General features: G+C 50.7%; 2 protein-coding genes across 2 annotated transcripts in view; both read right to left on the bottom strand.

The window, feature by feature from the left end:
• Positions 1 to 17,784, bottom strand: part of LOC128084794 (uncharacterized) — a 240,064-nt gene that overhangs the window by 16,653 nt on the left and 205,627 nt on the right. The window lies entirely within an intron of this gene.
• LOC128089104 (interferon-induced very large GTPase 1-like) lies at positions 218 to 17,608 on the bottom strand. Its single transcript, XM_052700194.1, has 9 exons — positions 17,600 to 17,608; positions 17,202 to 17,309; positions 16,839 to 16,979; positions 16,297 to 16,633; positions 15,509 to 15,685; positions 15,081 to 15,409; positions 7,483 to 7,564; positions 4,530 to 5,262; positions 218 to 4,486 (listed from the first exon to the last, which is right to left on the bottom strand). The coding sequence occupies exons 1-9, from the start codon at positions 17,606 to 17,608 to the stop codon at positions 1,123 to 1,125; spliced, it is 5,280 nt and encodes a 1,759-aa protein (XP_052556154.1). The 3' UTR covers positions 218 to 1,122.

Genomic DNA, 17,784 nt, shown 5'->3' with positions numbered 1-17,784 from the left:
GTATTCTATTGTGACTCCAGGACTTCTCATAAGGCAAAATCATTGAGGGTGCCCAACATCAGGCTGGATGGGGCTCTGGGCAGATGGGGCTCTGGTGGGAGGTGTACCCCTCAGTGGATGTTGAGGCTGGGTGGGCTTTAAGGCCCCTTCCTACTCTAACCATGCAAGGATTCTACAATAATTGTGCCTTAAACGGAAGAAAGCACGCTGAGACCAGTCCAGTCCAACTCTACCAGTTTATTAGCAAAGACTACAAATTATAACGAATCATCAGATCTCCAGGAGAATCAACTGTACTGCAGGAACTGTGCAGCAAACCCCACTGTCTGCTGTGCTGGTGCAGGCAGAGCTGGTGAGATGTTCTCCAGACCAGCAACCAGTTCCCACCTGCCTTCACAACACAGATGCTGACATCACACACTGCTGATGCCTACTGAGGAAGCTGCAGAGATAACTAATTCTCTACGTTGGTTATACGGGGGACTTTTGCCCAGAATCCAAGCACATGCTCAATGTAGTTAGATTGGCTGCAAGATGGAGGGAAGTGTGCCAGGGGATCTGAGCAGGAGCTCATGGGAGTGTGAGCACATCTTAGCATAGGAAGGATACCTAATGAACGTGCAATTAAATCACTATAACTGAGCTGAGCACTAAGTTTAGCAAGAAGGGGTTTTCAGCTCCCCACAAATGTTTACCTGCTCTCAGACATCACTGTCCTTTCTTTAAGTGTGACAAGGATTTCCTGCAGGGAATCTGTTCTTTTGCCAGTCATTTATTTTCACATAGCTGCAGATAATTTGGTACTTTCCAATGCTGCCTTGGTCTCAACCTTGTCTGTATGAATGGTTGCTGCAGAAATGTGCTCTTTTCTTGCTCTGAGACAAAGCTGATGCAAGTATCTATGGCAAGAAGAGGAGTTTGACTTTATCATGAAGCAGGGGCATTTCTGAGGAGTGGCAGGAGTAGCACACCTCGTTCTGTCCAGCTTTACAAGCAGTTAGATGCAGTTCTTATGAAACCGTGGAAGGCCGTAATTGTCACAACAATATTTTGTGGATGTCCTCATGCCATGTTCCTCCAAAATGCAAAGCAGTTGCAGATTTTCCTTCATGTCAACTTAGCCTACCTCAGTTCGTCAAGTGCTTCCTGCTTTGTAACTGTGCGCCATGAATCAGGGATTTCTCCTCTACCTTGAAATTTACCTTCGTAGAATTCTTCTAGCTGTGCCCTGAAATAAGACACAAACCATTTCCAGTATTTTTGCACGGATGTATCAGGAAGAATGTTCCAAGTGGAATAAGGATGTCCTGCAGTTCGGTATTTCTTGTATGGGATCCATGTGTCTTCACCAATCCTGAAGGAACACTCGCTGACAACACTGCTAGAGCAAATATCAATGACCAAGTTGTCTGTTTTATACCATTTGTATCTGCCCAAAACTTTTGGACGATGGAAGACAAGCTGGTGGTCTCCATCATGGTTTGGTATAGTGTTTGTGCAAACTGCCTTACAAAATGGACACTGCTCCTTGCACCCTGGAAACTGTTCCAGCAGTGTTTTATGAGGCTGCTTTTCAAATGAGCTCAAATCAGCACGAGCAAACTCTTCCTTGAGAAGATCCCTCAGGGGAGAAAGTGCCTCCGTCATGGCGTTATTCAGGAACTCTATGTCTGTTATCTCCAGGTGTTCAATGCCAACCAGGTCACTCCTGGGCAATCTTAGGACCCCTCCAAGTTCTCTGCAGAATTCATCCAGCCAAAGAGAGATTCTCTTATTGCTGTCTCTTCTGTCCTTAACAAATGTGGTTGATGCAACGACAGCTTTCAGAATGGCTTCATAGTACTGGGCAAGAGTTGTATCTAAAAACATCACCAGCCGACTGTTCTGATCAGAACAGTATGTCTCAACATGTGTCTGAATGTAAGTCTCCAAAAAGTCTACTGGGGAAGTAAGGTACAGCTTGAATTTTTCAAACTTCTCTTCTTGTGCCAGGTACTTCAGTATGCAAACTTCCAGATTGGCTCTACTGCCATTGAAATCTGGTATTTCGCTCCTCATGCGTTCAGCTATGACAAGAGCTGTCTTGTCATAGACGGCCAGGCGAAGACCTGGGGCAATCTTGCTGCACAGGAAATCAGCAAATGTTGTGATAGAAGTGGCTCCTTGGCAAGAAATCTGGAAACATGTGAAGAAATCTTCTCTCTTGCTCTCCAGGTAGATGACTGGGTCATTTGCTTTCCTAAAGGCTGCGTGCATGTCTTTGAACCTGGCTGCTGCCGTTTTGCACAGATACACTGAAAGATCTATGCTGTAATCTTTGGTAAATGTATATTTTTCAGTGCTAGGGACAGTACCCGTACCTTCTTGCACTTCCTTTAGTATTTCATGAATAAAAGTGTGACTGTAATCCATTTTGTCCTTTTCCTTCTGGTCAATGTTTTCCTTCACACGCCTTATGATGCGATCTGTAATGAGCTGTAAGGTGCTCAAATCAGACTCACTCAAATGAGACCAAAATTTATACCAAATCTTTTTCTTGGATACGTGTTTCTTCTCATCAAGTGAAAAGGTGGCCTGTTTGGAAAACTTCCCAATTCGTTCATCTATTTTAGGCTCCTTAAAGTGTTCTAGAAGGACACTTTCTATTTCCGCATCAATGTTCACCTCTTCCAGAGGGGGAGCATTAGAAGACACTTCAGTAACCCAGGTTAGCCAGAGGGAATCAAAGTTCCTTCTCAGTTCTTGTTCACTTAATCCCTGGCCTTTTACAGACAGAGCCAGCTCCCTGCTCTTTTTCAGGAGCTCATTTTCATATTCAGATTTCCTCTCATCCAGTCTACTCTGGTTCTTCTTTAGTTCTAGCAGTTTCTCACACTTCCTCCTGGTTTCATCAAGAAGGGATGCTTGTAGATCTTTCAGCTTCAGTTCCGTATTAGTTTTCCACTGAATCAGTATCTCACAGTCTCTGTCCTCACTGAAGAACTTCCCCATTTCTTTGGTGATGGCATCACTTGTTTCTTGCACCTGTTTTTCAAGTTCTTTTGTGGTGATTTTCTCCAGCTTTCCGTTCCGAACCTTATTGTCCAGCTGCATTTGCAAGTCTAAGATGCGCCTTCTCAGTTTCCAGGTCCACTGACTAAAGGAGGTTTCCAGTTTCTTGTATGCAGCAATCTCCACCGAGTTCTTGAAGCTGAAAATGAAGTTTTCATTCCGCAAGGCGTTCCACAGGTCACAAATACGAACTTTCAAGCTGGAGAGCCTCAGAACACTGCCTGGAGATTCCTTCCTGGCAGCTAGGAGAATTTTGCTCTTTAATTCCTGGACGTTCTGGCTGTAGGTGGGGTTGGGTGGTGCCATTGGCGGGTTACCCTCCCACAGGTGAGCAAAGTAATGAATGTGAGTGTTCACGTCAAAGCGGATGACATCACTGAAGCAGGTGATGTCACAGAATTCCTGCTGGGCTGCTGTCACTGTCATTTCATCCAGCTTCTCCTGCAGACGCCTTTGTCCTTCCATGTTCTGTTCCTTTGCCGTTATTTCGCCCACGTTTTGATGTACAAACAGGCAGCCTGGGGAAAGCTTGACTTGCTTCATCCTCAGAAAAGCCTGCACTGCGATCTGAAGGATGTCTTGCATTTCTGAAGGGTTCTCTCCAAAGATGTTAATCAGTGTCATGTTGCCAATGCCAATGACAAAGGTGGCCAGCTCGTTGTCATGATTCAGTGAGTGCTTATTGGCCATCTCTATGGCACGAAGTCCCTCCGTGTCCACAACCAGCATGTAATCAAAGTTCACATCCCGCTGCAGCTCCTCGTCCGCTTTAATGAGCTGCATAAAAGCTCCCCGCGTGCATCTGCCAGCACTGACACTGAACTGGAGACCGAACATGGCATTCAGTAGAGTTGACTTCCCTGTGCTCTGGATGCCAAGCACGGACAGGACAAAGACTCGCGTGTCACCTAACTTCTCAATTAACCTGTCAAAGATTGCTGCAACCCATTGTAAGGGTACGTACGAAGCATCACCATCCATCAGCTCAATGGGGTACCCTGAAACCATCAGATCAGCTGCAATTTCAGGTAGTTTTTGTAAACGTTCATCTTTGGAGTCTGTTGATTCAAGAGCCTCATAAATCTGTCCTACCTCTCTCAAAATATGCTCAAGACCAATGGACGAATCATTGATTTCACTGGAAAGGGAATCTAACTTTTTCATCATTAGAGTTTTGGAGTTGTTTCCTTCAATGCTTTTCTTTATTGCCAGGATTTGAGACCATAACTGATGATACTCTCTCTTCAGTTCATCAAGGCGATCGGAGGACAGATCATCCATGAAGATCTTCATCCACTGCAGGAAGTATTTCTTGGTGTTGACGGGCTGTGAAAGGAGAAAGCCAAGGACTGATTTCATCAGATGATTGAGAGGAAGGGCCTTGTCCAGTTGCTTTCTTCTTATTGCAGACTTGTCACTTTCAATTTCGCACTGGCTTTGCCAAAAAGCTTAGGCTGAAGCCCAGCTGCTCCATGGACTTGGTGAAATTGGCTTCTGCTGCAGAGGAGGAGAACTCCTTCCTCTCCAGCAGTGACCCTTGCTCCGGACCAGCAAGCCTGAAACCAGCTGGGACTCTGATGAGCTGCTCTCGCTTTGCCAGCACATCTTCCAGGCTGTTGGTTTGGTAAATGCCCTGCAGAGCCAGCCCTCCTGACGCCCGTCTCAGGACATCCTTGTCAGAGACATTCTCACTCCTGCCCAAAGACATCTCCTGCTGCTCCAGTTGCTTCTGGGTGCTTGCAAGCACATCTGCCAAGGCCTTCTCTGGTAGTGGCCAGTACTTCCTGGAAATGTCCATGGCTTGCCATAGTGCCTCCTCTTTCTGTCTTAAAATCTCGTTGCTCTGGCTGAGGCTGTGATGCATTTCTTTCAGCTTCTGCAGAGCTAACTTGGCTTCTTCTTGCCTCTGCTTCATCATCTCCAGGCACTGCTTCTGCAGCTGCTCAAGAGTTTCTTTGTTGTCTGTAATTTGGAGAAGCTTTCGGAGTGCCGTTTTCTCCCAGGGGTACCGTACCGCACTCTCCAGCTTCAGATAGTCTTCATATTGCAGATGTTTCAAGGCTTCTTTTGATTTCACACCTAATACCTTCAACAACACGATAAGCCAGTATTCTTCATCCAGTCCTTCGCTCTGAAATAGTTCTGCCAGCTGTTGTTTAGCAAGATTTGCCTTTTCCAAATCCTCTGCTCTCTTCTCCTGGGACTCCATGGCTATGGAAGAGGTAAACAGACTTCAGTTAAAGGCACGTTAGAAGAGGCCACCACTTCTTCATAGAAGAGGCCTCTCTGCACCTCCAGGGATTCTTCCTGCCCTGCTGCTCAAACCCAACTTTGGGCACCACAGTAACACACAGGTAAGGACAGACACACAAACACACTACAGACTCGGCTGCACAACCAACCATAGACAGTGAGCTACCTTCAGCAGCACCCAGGTGTATCCAGCAGACTGGTCTCACCTGTCACTGGTTCTCCTTCCTTGCAGCACACAGACATGAGGTAGAGAGTGGGATTGCACAGGGACAGAAAGGAGGCAGGACAGAATGCAGTGACCCTGGCTTGCTCTGACAAGTGATCTGCCACTTGTCTCATTGCAGCAGCTCCTTTTGTATCCTCTTCTGCCTTTTCCTCAGTTTTGTTCCCTTTCTACTTTCCTTCAACATCATTCCACTGGCTGTCCTCAAATATCTCAATGTATTCTGTTTCCTCTGGTTAATCCATGTTGACCCTCTCTAGAGCAGAGCCCAGAGTGTTCTGTTACCTATGAAGAGCCACTGGTGACTTTGAGTCATCAGCATTTTCTCTGCTAACCCCTGTCCATGCAGTTGTTGTCCCGGTGTGGTTTAGTTGGTCACTGCCCCTTTTATGTATCAGCGCCTTGACACTGGAACGGTCCTTGATGGGACAATGGCAAGGAAGTGAGGACTCTCACTGTCCACATACCATTTCAGTGCTGTCATACAGAGCTGATAATTATTTCTGTCTGCTCAGGTGGCTACTGAGATTTATTCAGTGCACAAAACCTTCCTGTGCTATCAGCTCTCATATCACCAACAACATGCTACGGCTTTTTCATCTCAGGAATTGATGCCAGGCCCTTGCTACTGTGCTCTTTTGACTCTTGCAGAGGCTTTGTGCTCTCTTTTCCTCCAAGTAAAATTTAAAGAAGGGAAGATTTAAGGCAAAACATCAAATGGATTTGCAGTCTGAGTTCTCTCACCTCCCATCTTGGTGGGGACACTTGTCTTTCCAGAGGACGCAGGGCACCAGGGCACCAGGGCAGCACGCAGCCAATTGTCAGGCCTGGTAGACAAGGCAGGGTTGTGAAGAAGAAGCTGGGGACCACTCCAAGAATTCAGAAGGGAAAACACAAGGAAAGGTCCAGAATCCTAAAGGAAAAAAAAAGACGCTGATGGGAGGGCAGCTATGAATGCAGATGATTTGTGTGAGAAAGCAATAAAGGCCAGCCCTTCTCCTGCCCCAGTGGGACCTGCCCAGGACAATGGTGGAAGTGCCCTGAGGTTGCTGTAGGAATATAAATACCACTGGGATGGTGCTGGAGGAGCACCATGTTCTGAGGATGGAGGGCTTGCCGGGTATGGGAGGGAGCAGTGGGACCCAGGACTATCCCAAGCAACCTGGGGTTCTGTGAACCTTGCAGGCTCTTTGTCATTGACACCACAAGCATGCTGGGAGCCCCCAGGACACTGGTTCTTGCCAAGAGGTTACAAAGGCATCAGCTCTCACAACCTCCATCCTTGGGAAAGGTCGGGAAGCCAACTTGATCTTTAATAATCAAATTCATTCATATCAGAAAGGAAGAGAGCCCTAGAAGCACTTTACGGCCAGAAGTTGTACCAGAGGAGGTTTAGGTTGGATATAAGGAGAAACTTTTTCTCTCAAAGGGTGGTTAGGCACTGGAATGGTTGCCCAGGGAGGTGGTGGAGTCGCCGTCCCTGGCAGTGTTCAAGAGGCACCTGGATGAGGAGCTACGAGATGTGGTTTAGTAGCTTGTGGTACTGATAGGAATGGGAGGGTGGTTGGACTAGGTGATCTTGCAGGTCGTTTCCAACCTTGCAATTCTGTGATTCTGTGACTCAGAGGATGGAGGGCCTGCAGGGCACCAGCATCCTAGGGAAACCTCAAGCATCCTAGGGTTCTGGTGCAAGGCTCCCTGCTCTGCGTGGCCCTTCAGAGGCAGGGAAGGGACCAGGGGGACCCAGAGTTATCTTGGTGCAGCCCCAAGCAGCCTGGGGTTCTGTCAACCCTGCAGGCTCTTTGTCACCGAGACCACAAGTGTGCTGGGAGCTCCCACGTTGCTGGCTCCTGCCAAGAGGAAAAAGGCGTCACCTCTCAGCATTCTCCATCCTCAGGAAAGGTCAGGAAGCCAGCTGGGCTTTTACAAACAAATCCTGAACTTAGGAAACTTACCGGGTATTCTCTGAAAACTGAGCTGGAGAAGCGCTTTCAGTTTCACGAGGGCCTGAGCCTCTTCCAGGAAAGGTGGTGATTTCTGAGAAGCAGAAAACCCAGCAAGCCAATCTTCCCTTGGTCAAACATAAAATAATGGTTAATGGAGCCTGGAACACATCCTGGAGGGGCACAGAAGGGGCAGGGAGGGGAAGGCAGCGTTGTGTACCCTCGATGGGGAACCCCAGTGAAAGCAAAGATAAGAAGGACGGATGTGTGCACGGCATGTTGCACAGACACAGCTGTCAGCGATGGTCCCAAAGCGGTGTGCACTGTGACACACGTCCAGCAATGCTGCACCGAGCTCTTAAGGCAGTAATGAGCGCAGCATGCCAGCATGCAGAGTGGGGCCACAGGGCTGCAGCGCTCTGTGTTGGGCTCTGCTCCACAGCCCTCCCAGTTCTGTCCTGGAGGTCTGCTTCCAATCCACCCTTGCACTGCCCTTCCTCCCCGTGCACTTTGTGCTTCCATCCCTGCCATGTGCAGCCCCCGATCTGGGTGCCGAGTCCTTCATGCTTCCCTTCTCCACTCCCCCTGCCCCGCAGTGCAGCCATTGCCATCACAGCCCCCACAGCACAGCGCCTTTGCCCCCTGCCACAATCCCCTCTTTCCTGCCGGCCCTCTCAGCCCAGCAGCATGACATGAAGCACCAAGCAGAGGACCAAGGGGCTCCCAGTGGGTGTGAGTGCCCCTGCCCCACCCCAGGCACAGCAGCCAGGCCCTACCTGCACTTTTGGTGCTCCACAGCCCCGGTGCTTTCTGAGCCTGGCTCTGACCCTCCTTTTATATAGCCTGGAACCTCTGCACAGACTGAAAATGAAACTTGGCAGCTGCAGGAAAACTGAGATGGTCACTCAATCTCTTTGGATATGGTCATGCAGTCAATTCCTTATCCATGTGACAGCACAACCAATAAATCCTATTCTCTGGGAGGCTGAAATTCCCAAAGCATTCCTGAAACCAACAGCAGTCAGCTCAGGGAGTTCTTGTAGCACAGGGAAAGCCCCAGGGCTGGAGCAGGACAAGCACAGCTGCTCAGAGGCACTGACCCCTTCTCTTTCCTATCAGTGATTTCTCAACTAGACTGGCTCTGCATAGGAATTGAAGTCATTGGAATACCTATAATGTTTTGGACAACATGGTGTGAACCCAGAAAAGGGCCATCAAGATGCTCTGGGGCCTGGAGCAGCAGTGCTGGGAGGAGAGCTGAGAGAGCCGGGGCTGCTCAGCCCAAAGCAGGGGAGTCTCGCCAAGATCAGACCACATAAATCCTCACAGGAGGTGCAGGGGATTGGATTCAGGTTCTGCTCTGTGGTGCCCAGGCAGTCACAGGGCACAGGGCACAGCCTGGAGCCCAGGAGCAGAGTAGTGGAGCTCATCAGCAGCACTGCAGTGCTGGGTGGGTACTGGAGCCCTGGCACAGGGAGCAGAGAGCAGTGGGGGCTCCTCCTGGGGGATCTCCCACAGCCCAGGCGGCTCTGTTGGGGCAGGGGGGGACCAGGGGGACCCAGAGATATCTTGGTCCAGCCCCAAGCACCCTGGGGTTCTGTCAACCCTGCAGGCTCTTTGTCACTGAGACCACAAGCGTGCTGGGAGCTCCCAGGTTGCTGTTTCCTGCCAAGAGGTTACAAAGGCGTCATCTCTCAGAATCCTCCATCCTCAAGAAAGCTCTGGAAGCCAGCTGGGTCTTTACCAATCAAATCCTGACCTTAGGAGGTGTATTGGGCATTCTTCTCTGACAGCAAAATGTGCCTGAGAAGCACTTTCAGTTTCACAAGGGCCTGAGCCTCTTACAGGAAAAGCTCTGATTTCTGAGAAGCAGAGTTGGCAGGCATGGATCTGGATGAAAAATAAACAACCTTTAACCCTGTGCTGAAGGTGTGCGTGGAGCAAGGGCTGGGAGAGCAGAGGGCAGGACGCTGTTTGCTGCCTCTGACATCAGGTGGCTCCTGAGGTCACAGCCCCATACCCACAGCCTCCCCATCGCCAATTAGTGCCGAGGCCAGGGATGGCACTGACATCAGGGTGTGAGCTTGGAGAGCGTTCCTGTAAGTGTGCATCCCTCGTTTATTGGCTGCTAACTAAACTGAACAAGTGATGCAAAATCAATCACTCACCACCTCCTGTGGGTAGCCTGATGCCCAGCCCATGCCTGAACAGGACATAGCTGTCTTCTTATCCTCCTCGTCTCCCTTTTCAGTACTGAGCATGAAGTTACAAGGCATGGAATATCTCTTTGCTTAGTTTGGGCCACCTACCTGGTGGTGCCCCCTCCCAGCCTCTTGTTCATCCCTCCATCTATTCACAGTGAGAAACAGAGAAGCACTGCTCTGCCTCAGCTAAGACATCCCTTGTTGTCAGCACTGTTTTTGTTCTGGAAACTAAAACACAGCACCTTAGGAGCTGCTATGAGGGAAATCAGTTCCATCCCATCTATACCTAATTTACTTCATCCTTTAAAGGAGAGCTGATAAAATTGGAAAGAAAAAAAAAAGAAGAAAAAAAAAAAGAAGAAGAAAAAAATCACTGGTGGCCAGAAAGCTGGAATAGGTGAAAGGTTCGATGTCATGGCCTTAAGCTGCACCAGGTGAGGTTCAGGCTGGATGCACTAGATGCACAGTCTGTGTCTCTCCTGCACTGAGGACTCCACATCTGGATGCAGTACTCCAGGTGAGGCCTCACCAGCACAGAGCAGAGAGGCAGGATCACCTCTCTTGCCTTGCAGGCCACACTTCTTTTGATGCAGCCCGGGGTGTGGTAGGTTTTCTGGGCTACAAGGGCACATTTCTAGCTCACGTCCAACTTCCCATCTGCCAGTATTCCCAGGTCTTTTTCAGCAGGGCTGCACTCAATCTTTTCATCCCCAACTTGTATTGGTAATGGGGCTTGCCCTGACCTAGGTGCAGACCTTCCTTATGGATTTGTTGAACCTCATGAGATTCTTCTGGACCAAGCCTGTCAAGCCTGTCTAGGTCCCACTGGGTGGCATCCCATCTCTCTGGTGTGTCGACTGCACTCCACACTTGGTGCCATCAGCAAACTTGCTGAAGGTGCATTCAACTCCACTGTCAGTGTCACTGATGAAAATATTAAAGAGCGCCACCCCGAGCACTGACCCCTGGGGACAGCACTTGTCACTGATCTCCATTGTCATGATTTTATGATTTTTGGTCATCAGTATTCCACACCATAACATCATGTAATGCACTGGGGGGGTTTGACTTCTGCCGAATGTTCGTCCAACGGAGAAGAACTACATTTTCCCCAGGAGGCTTTGCGGTCAGCAAGGAGATATAACTCTGTGCAAGCTCACCTGATTTCTTCTTCTTCTCCTGCTCTTCGCTGTCTGCGCTTCGCCATCTGCACTTTGCCGTCTGCTTTTCTTCAGTCACTCAACTGGTCGGCACTTCTCACCTCAGCATTGTGGTGAGGCCTATCTACCATTCAGACAGACTCTCTCTCTCTCTCATTGTATTTTGCTAATACTATATTTAGTAAAATAGTATTTTATAGATATATGTAGATATATAATCTGAGTTCTACCTCAGATTATTGCTGTTGTTTTCAAGTATTTTGGGGTCCCCTGTTTCCCCTTTCCCGAAGGCTTGGGTCCGCAGATCCCTCCGCCCTGCTGGTCATGGAACCGGGCCGAGCCAGCCCATAAACCGCTGACAGGTGGTTTACTTGGCCCCTGGCCTAATGGCTGCAGGTTGGTGTCCCTTGCCTCTGAGAGGAAAATGGATCCTAGCCCGGAGCTAGCAGGGCTCATTGAGAGGGCTTTAAAGTAGGTGTGAAGGGGGAGGGGGATGCAATGAGGCTTTCTGGGGTAGAGCGAGCAGTCTGGGATTTTATACTGGATCCAATGGGGGAAGAGAGTTGAGCGCAGCGGGACAGGGAAAGACTTGGGGCTGCTGTCATACCAGGAGATTGTGGGGAAGAACCTCCACACTGTCCTGTAGGATCTTCTGGGAATTCCTCAGAGAAGGATACGTTGCTGACCCTCCATGTGAAACCTTCTCATGTCTCTCTAGAAAACGGTGGGGGAAAACTTTCAGAATTCTCCAGGAGGTTTGAGGGAGGGCCCCTCTAGAAAGGTGGCGTGTCAGAAAGCCCAGCTGGACTGCCTTTACACTAATGCACACAGCATGGGAAATAAGCAGCAGGAGTTGGAAACCATGACATGCTTGAGAATTATGATCTGGTTGCTATCACAGATAGGGGGTCTATAGGTACATAGGCAGGAGGAGACAGACCAAGGAGAGTGTTCCCCTACGATACAGGAGGACAGAGAAGTGGCTTCCTCAGACACGGAAAGAGCTGATGTGCTCAATAAATGCTTTGCCTCTGTCTTCACAGGTGGTCAGGCTCCCCATGTCCACCAGGACCCTGAACCTCCAGGTGTGAGTGAGAGGAGTGGATTCCATCCCACTGTGACATTGGAACACGTCCGAGACCTGCTCATGAAACGGAACATACGTAAGTTCATGGTGCCAGACGACACGCATCCCAGGGTTTTGAGAGAGATGGCTGATGTGGTTGCCGAACCACTCTCCATCATATTTGAAAAATCATGGCTGTCTGGCGAAGTGCCCTGGGAAAAGGGAAACATTATTCCCATTTTAAAGAAGGGGAGGAAGGACGACCCAGGGAACTACATGCCGGTGAGCCTCACCTCTGTTCTTGGGAAGATCATGGAGCAGATCCTCCAGATTTGTTAAGGCACATGTAAGATGAAGGGGTGATCTGAGACAGCCAGCATGGCTTCACCAAGGGCAGTCTTGCCTGACCAATCTGGTGACCTTCTATGATGGAGTGACAGCTTCGATGAATAGGGCAGGAGCAATGGATGTCATCTTCCTGGTCTTCTGCAAGGCCTTTGACATGGTCCCTCTCCACATCCTTCTCTCTAAATTGGACAGCTGTGGATTTGAAGGATGGACTGTTCAATGGACATTGGCTGGCTGGATGCAGCCAAAGGGTTGTGATCAATGGCTCAATGTCAGGGTGGAGGCCGGTTACAAGTGGCGTCCCTCAGGGGTCAGTGCTCTTCAACACCTTCATCAGTAACAGACATGGCATCGAGTGCAAGCTCAGCAAGTTTGCAGATGTCACCAAGCTGAGTGGTGCAGTCGATACAATGGAGGGAAGGGAAGCCATCCAGAGGGACGTGGACAGGCTGGAGAAGTGGGCCCATGTGAATCTAATGAGGTCCAACAAGACCAAATGCAAGGTGCTGTACATGGCCTGGGACAATTCCAGACATTTAAACAGACGGGGGGGGGGGAAGAACTCCTTGAGAGCAGCCCTGCAGAGGAGCTGGGGGACTCGGGCCAGCAGCATGCACCACCAAGGACCCAGCATTTGTCATTGTTGAGCAGAGGAACTTGTCCAGTTGTCACGGGGGGATGGGAGAAAAGCCAGAAAGCTTTGCAGCAAGCAGGGCCTAGGGGCTTCTTTCCTAAGAGGTTTCTTCCTTTCAGGGAACTCCTTCCAAAGTACATAGTTCAGTGGGGGCCTTTCATGACCCGCTTCTCACTTCCTTTTTTTTTTTTTCTAATTTTTTTTCACCCCCACATCTTCTGTTTTCTCTATTAGTGTGACATTCCTGGCACTCCCCATAAGCCATCAGGGAGTGGTGCCTCAGTTGCCATTGCAAAGCATTATGGCCTTTAACAACTGTCAGCTCCTTCAAGCACTCCTTCCCCGCTGAAAAAGACTGCTTGCCTTTGCAATCATAAGCAGAAATATTGTGGCATGGTGACACCCACTCCTCGTCCCCCTAGATAATTCTCAGTTGTTGCTTAGAGCCTGATTGCCAGGAAGGCCTCACAAAGTTTGCTATGAGCCAAGGAAAAAAAAAAAAAAAGGGTTCAGCAGTCATCTTTCACACCATACACATACGTAATTCAGAGATAAAGATGTGGTGTGGGACCATATCAAAACTCTTGCAGAAGTCCACATAGAGACTCCTGGGCCCCACAGTTGCAATAAATAAATCAATGAGGGTTTCAGGGAAGGAGGGCTGTGCATATAGATTTTGGGGCAGCGGGCGCAGAAAGTTTGACTACAGAGAAGGAGGATGCTGTCTGGGTGGAGCCCCACAGTTCCTTGGCGATGGGGCCACAGGGATGCTCAGAAGGCTGGAACACCTCTCCTATGAAGATAGGTTGAGAGTTGGGCTTGTTCGGTTCAGAAAAGAGAATGCTCCAGGGAGACTTCTTTGTGGCCTTCCACTAGCTAAATGTGCCTCTGGGGAAGCTGGGAAGGATGATTTGTCAGGGACTGTGACAGGGAATGAGATTTAGATTTAGAAATTACCAAGGAATTCTTTAGTCAGAGGGTGCTGAGGCCCTGGCTGCTCACAGAAGCTGTCAGTGCCTCATCCGTGGAGGTGCTCAAGACCAGGCTGGATGGGGCTTTGGGCAGCCTGACCAGGTGGGTGGCGTTCCAGCACTTAGCAGGGGTTGGCACTGGGTGGGCTTTAAGGTTCCTTCCACTCAAACCACAGAACCACAGAATCACCAAGGTTGGAAAAGACCTACAAGATCATCCAGTCCAGCCATCCACCTGTCACCAGCAGTTCTCACTAAACCATGTCCCTCACCACAAAATCCAGACGTTCCTTGAACACCTCCAGGGTCGGTGACTCCACCACCTCCCTGGGCAGACCATTCCAGTGCCTGACCACTCTTTCAGAGAAGTAGTATTTCCTAACGTCCAGCCTAAATCTCCCCTGGTTTGGCAGCTTGAAGCCATTCCCTCTAGTTCTATCACTAGTCACACGAGAGAAGAGGCCGACCCCCAGCTCACTACAACCTCCCTTCAGAAGTTATAGAGAGCAATCAGGTCTCCCCTGAGCCTCCTCTTCTCCAGGCTGAACAATCCCAGCTCCTTCAGCCGCTCCTCATCAGCCCTGTGCTCCAGACCCCTCACCAGTCTTGTCGCCCCTCTCTGAACCCGCTCCAAGGCCTCAATGTCAAGACATTGAGTGAGGGGCCCAAAACTTGCACGCTACTCCAGCTGCAGCCTCACCAGAGCTGAGTACAGGGGGACAATCACTGCCCTGTTCCTGCTGGCAGCACCTTTTCTGATGCAAGCCAAGATGCCATTGGCTTTCCTGGCCACCTGGGCACACCGCTGGCTCATCTTCAGCCCAGCACCAATCAATACCCCCAGGTCCATTTCCTCTACGCAGTCCTCCAGCCACTCTGCCCCAAGCCTGTAGCGTTGCTTGGGGTTGTTGTGGCCCAAGTGCAGGACCCAGCATTTGGCCTTGTTGAAACTCATCCCATGGGCTTCAGCCCAGCCATCCAGCCTGTCCAGATCCTTCTGTAGGGCCTCGCTACCCCCAGGCACATCCACACTTCCAGCCAACTTGGTGTCATCTGCGAATTTACTGAGGGTGCACTCAGTGCCCTCATCCAGGTCATCAGTACAGATACTGAAGAGGACAGGCCCAGCACCGACCCCTGGGCAACACCGCTCACGACCGGTCGCCAGCTGCATTTGGCTCCATTCACCACCACTCTCTGTGCCCGGCCCTCCAGCCAGCTCCTTACCCAGCCAAGAGTGCACCTGTCCAAGCCTCGGGCTGCCAGCTTCTGCAGGAGAATAAGGTGGGAGACAGCGTCAAAGGCCTTGCTGAAGCCTAGGCAGACCACATCCACAGCCTTTCCCTCGTCTACCAGACGGGTCAGAAGATCATAGAAGGAGATCAGGTTGGTCAAGCAGGACCTGCTCTTCCTGAGCCCATGCTGGCTAGGCCTGATCCCCGGGTTGTCCCACACCTGCCACGTGATCTCCTTCAGGACAATCCGCTCCATAACCTTCCCTGCACCGAGGTCAGGCTGACAGCCCTGTAGCTCCCTGAATCCTCCTAACGACCCTTCTTGTAGATGGGAGTCACATTGGCAAGCCTCCAGTCTTCTGGGACCTCACCAGTCAACAAGGAGCGCTGATAGACAATGGCGAGCGGCTCGGCTCTCACCTCCGCCAGTTCCCTCAGCTCTCTGGGTGAATCCATCCGGCCCCATGGACTCATGACAGTCCATCTGGAGAAGCAGGTCTCTGATTGCATCCTCCTGAATCGGGGGGGGTTCAGTCTGCACCCCAGCTGAGACCACCAGGTCAGAGAGTGGAGTTCCCTGAGGATAACTGGTCTGACCTTGAAAGGCAGACATAAAGAGGGCATTCCGAACCTCTGCCTTTTCCTTATTCTCAATGCTCACGTTCCCAGCCTCATCCACTAAAGAATGGAGATCCTCCTTAGTCCTCCTCTTACTGTTGATGTATTTGTAAAAGAGTTTCTTGTTTCATTTTACCCCAGTGGCCAGGTTGAGTTCAAGCTGGGCTTTTGCCTTTCTGATTTTCTCTCTACACATTTTAACAACTTCTCTCTGCTCTTTCTGAATCTCCGTCCCTTCTTCCACAGGAGGTAATTCTCTTTTTCTCCCAGAGCCTCAAGAATAGCTCCCTATTTATCCACACCAACCTTCTTCCCCAGCAGCTCATTTTGTGGCTCAGGGGGACAGCCGGCTCCCGTGCCTTTAAGACTTCCTTCTTGAAGAGTGACCAGCCATTTTGGACCCCTTTACTCTCTAAGACTGAAACCCAGGGCATTCCCCCTACTAGCCTTCTGAATACTTCAAAGCCCGCCCTCCGGAAGTCCAAGGTAGCAGTTTGGCTGTTCCCCCTCCTGAGTCCACCAAGAATCAAGAACTCTACCATTTCATGGTCACTCTGTCCAAGACAGCCCCCGACCTCCACATCTCCTACCAGACCTTCTCTGTTTGTCAACAGCAGGTCTAGCGGGGCAGCTCCTCATCAGCTCTCTCACCAGCTGCATCAGAAAGCTATCCTCCATACACTCCAGAAACCTCCTGGACTGCTTCTTCTGCACTGTGTTGTATTCCCAGCATATGTCAGGGAAGCCAAAGTCCCCCATGAGGACAAGGGCCGGCAATCGTGCAGCTTCCACCAGTTGCTTGTAGAACTCCTCATCCTTCTCTTCATCCTGGTTCGGTGGCCTGTAGCAGACGCCCACCAGGATGTCTGCCTTGTCAGCCCTTCCCCTGATCTTTACCCGTAGGGATTCAACCCTATCATCCCCAGCCTGAAGCTCGATAACATCAAAGCACTCTGTAATTCAGAGAGCCAGGCCGCCACCCCTCCTTCCTTGTCTGTCCTTCCTGAAGAGTTTGTAGCCAGCCATTGCAGCACTGCAGTCATGGGAGTGGTCCCACCATGTTTCCATAACCATGGCAATGAGGTCACAGGTAGCCTGCCACACAATGGCTCCCTTCACTTATGACTATCACCCTCCTTCCTGAGCTGGAGGCAGTCTTCAAGCGTGGAGACGACCTCCTCTCCTTAGAAAAGCTCGGAGGCAGCCCTTCCACCTCATCCTCAGCCACCTCGCCCTCCAGTGTCAGGGCTTCAAACCTGTGACATAGAGGCACCTGGGGAACCAAGGTAGGTCGGGATGGGCATTGCCTGTGTCTCCGAGCTGGGACCTGCTGCCATTCCTCCTTTCCTCTCATGTTGGCTCTCTCAGTTTGACCACAGCAGGGGAGAGGGTCCGCTACAGTCTGGGGGTTGCAATCTCCGCTTCTTTCTTGCAGAGAGTCACACCACCAGTCTATCTCCCTCTCGCACTCTCTGATGGTTCTTCATCTCTCTACCTCCTCCCTAAGCTCCGCCACCAGGCTGAGCAGCTCATCCACCTGCTCGCACCTCACGCAGGTGGCATCCTTGCCATCCTCCCCCAGCAGCAGCAGGCTCTGCACTCCCTGCAGCCAGAGACCTGAACCGCCACACTTCTGGGCAGGCCCTCAGTCTGGGTTGCTACAGCCTTCTTGGGGCAACCGCCTGGTAGAGACCATGTTTGAACCTGCAGTCGCAGGGTCTGTTGGTAGGAGAGCAGCCTCCTGAGCCAAGACAAGAACACTGATGGGTCCTGCCACAAGATCCACCTCCCGCACCGACTGCTGCAGGAACGGGCAGCGTGGGCTGCACTCACACTCTGCCTTCCCACCCCGTTATCAGTGCACAGTAACACTCTTTTCCCACCTTTTCTCACCTGGCACATTAGGTGGGCAGAAGCTAGCTTCCCCCCTCCCAAGGGCTGCTTTTAGCCCCGCAGCAAAGGGCCGAGCTCAAGCTCAGAGATAAGAGTGGGCAGTGCCAGCTCCACCCCTGGGCTCAGGAGCCTGCCCACAAGCTGCCAGCTGCTGCCAGCCCCTGGGCACTGGCACAGTGCTTCTG

The sequence above is a fragment of the Tympanuchus pallidicinctus genome, unplaced genomic scaffold (genome assembly GCF_026119805.1).
Source record: "Tympanuchus pallidicinctus isolate F22 unplaced genomic scaffold, pur_lepc_1.0 scaffold1, whole genome shotgun sequence".
Lineage (NCBI taxonomy): Eukaryota > Metazoa > Chordata > Aves > Galliformes > Phasianidae > Tympanuchus > Tympanuchus pallidicinctus.
This window is presented reverse-complemented; position numbering and strand designations above follow the sequence as displayed.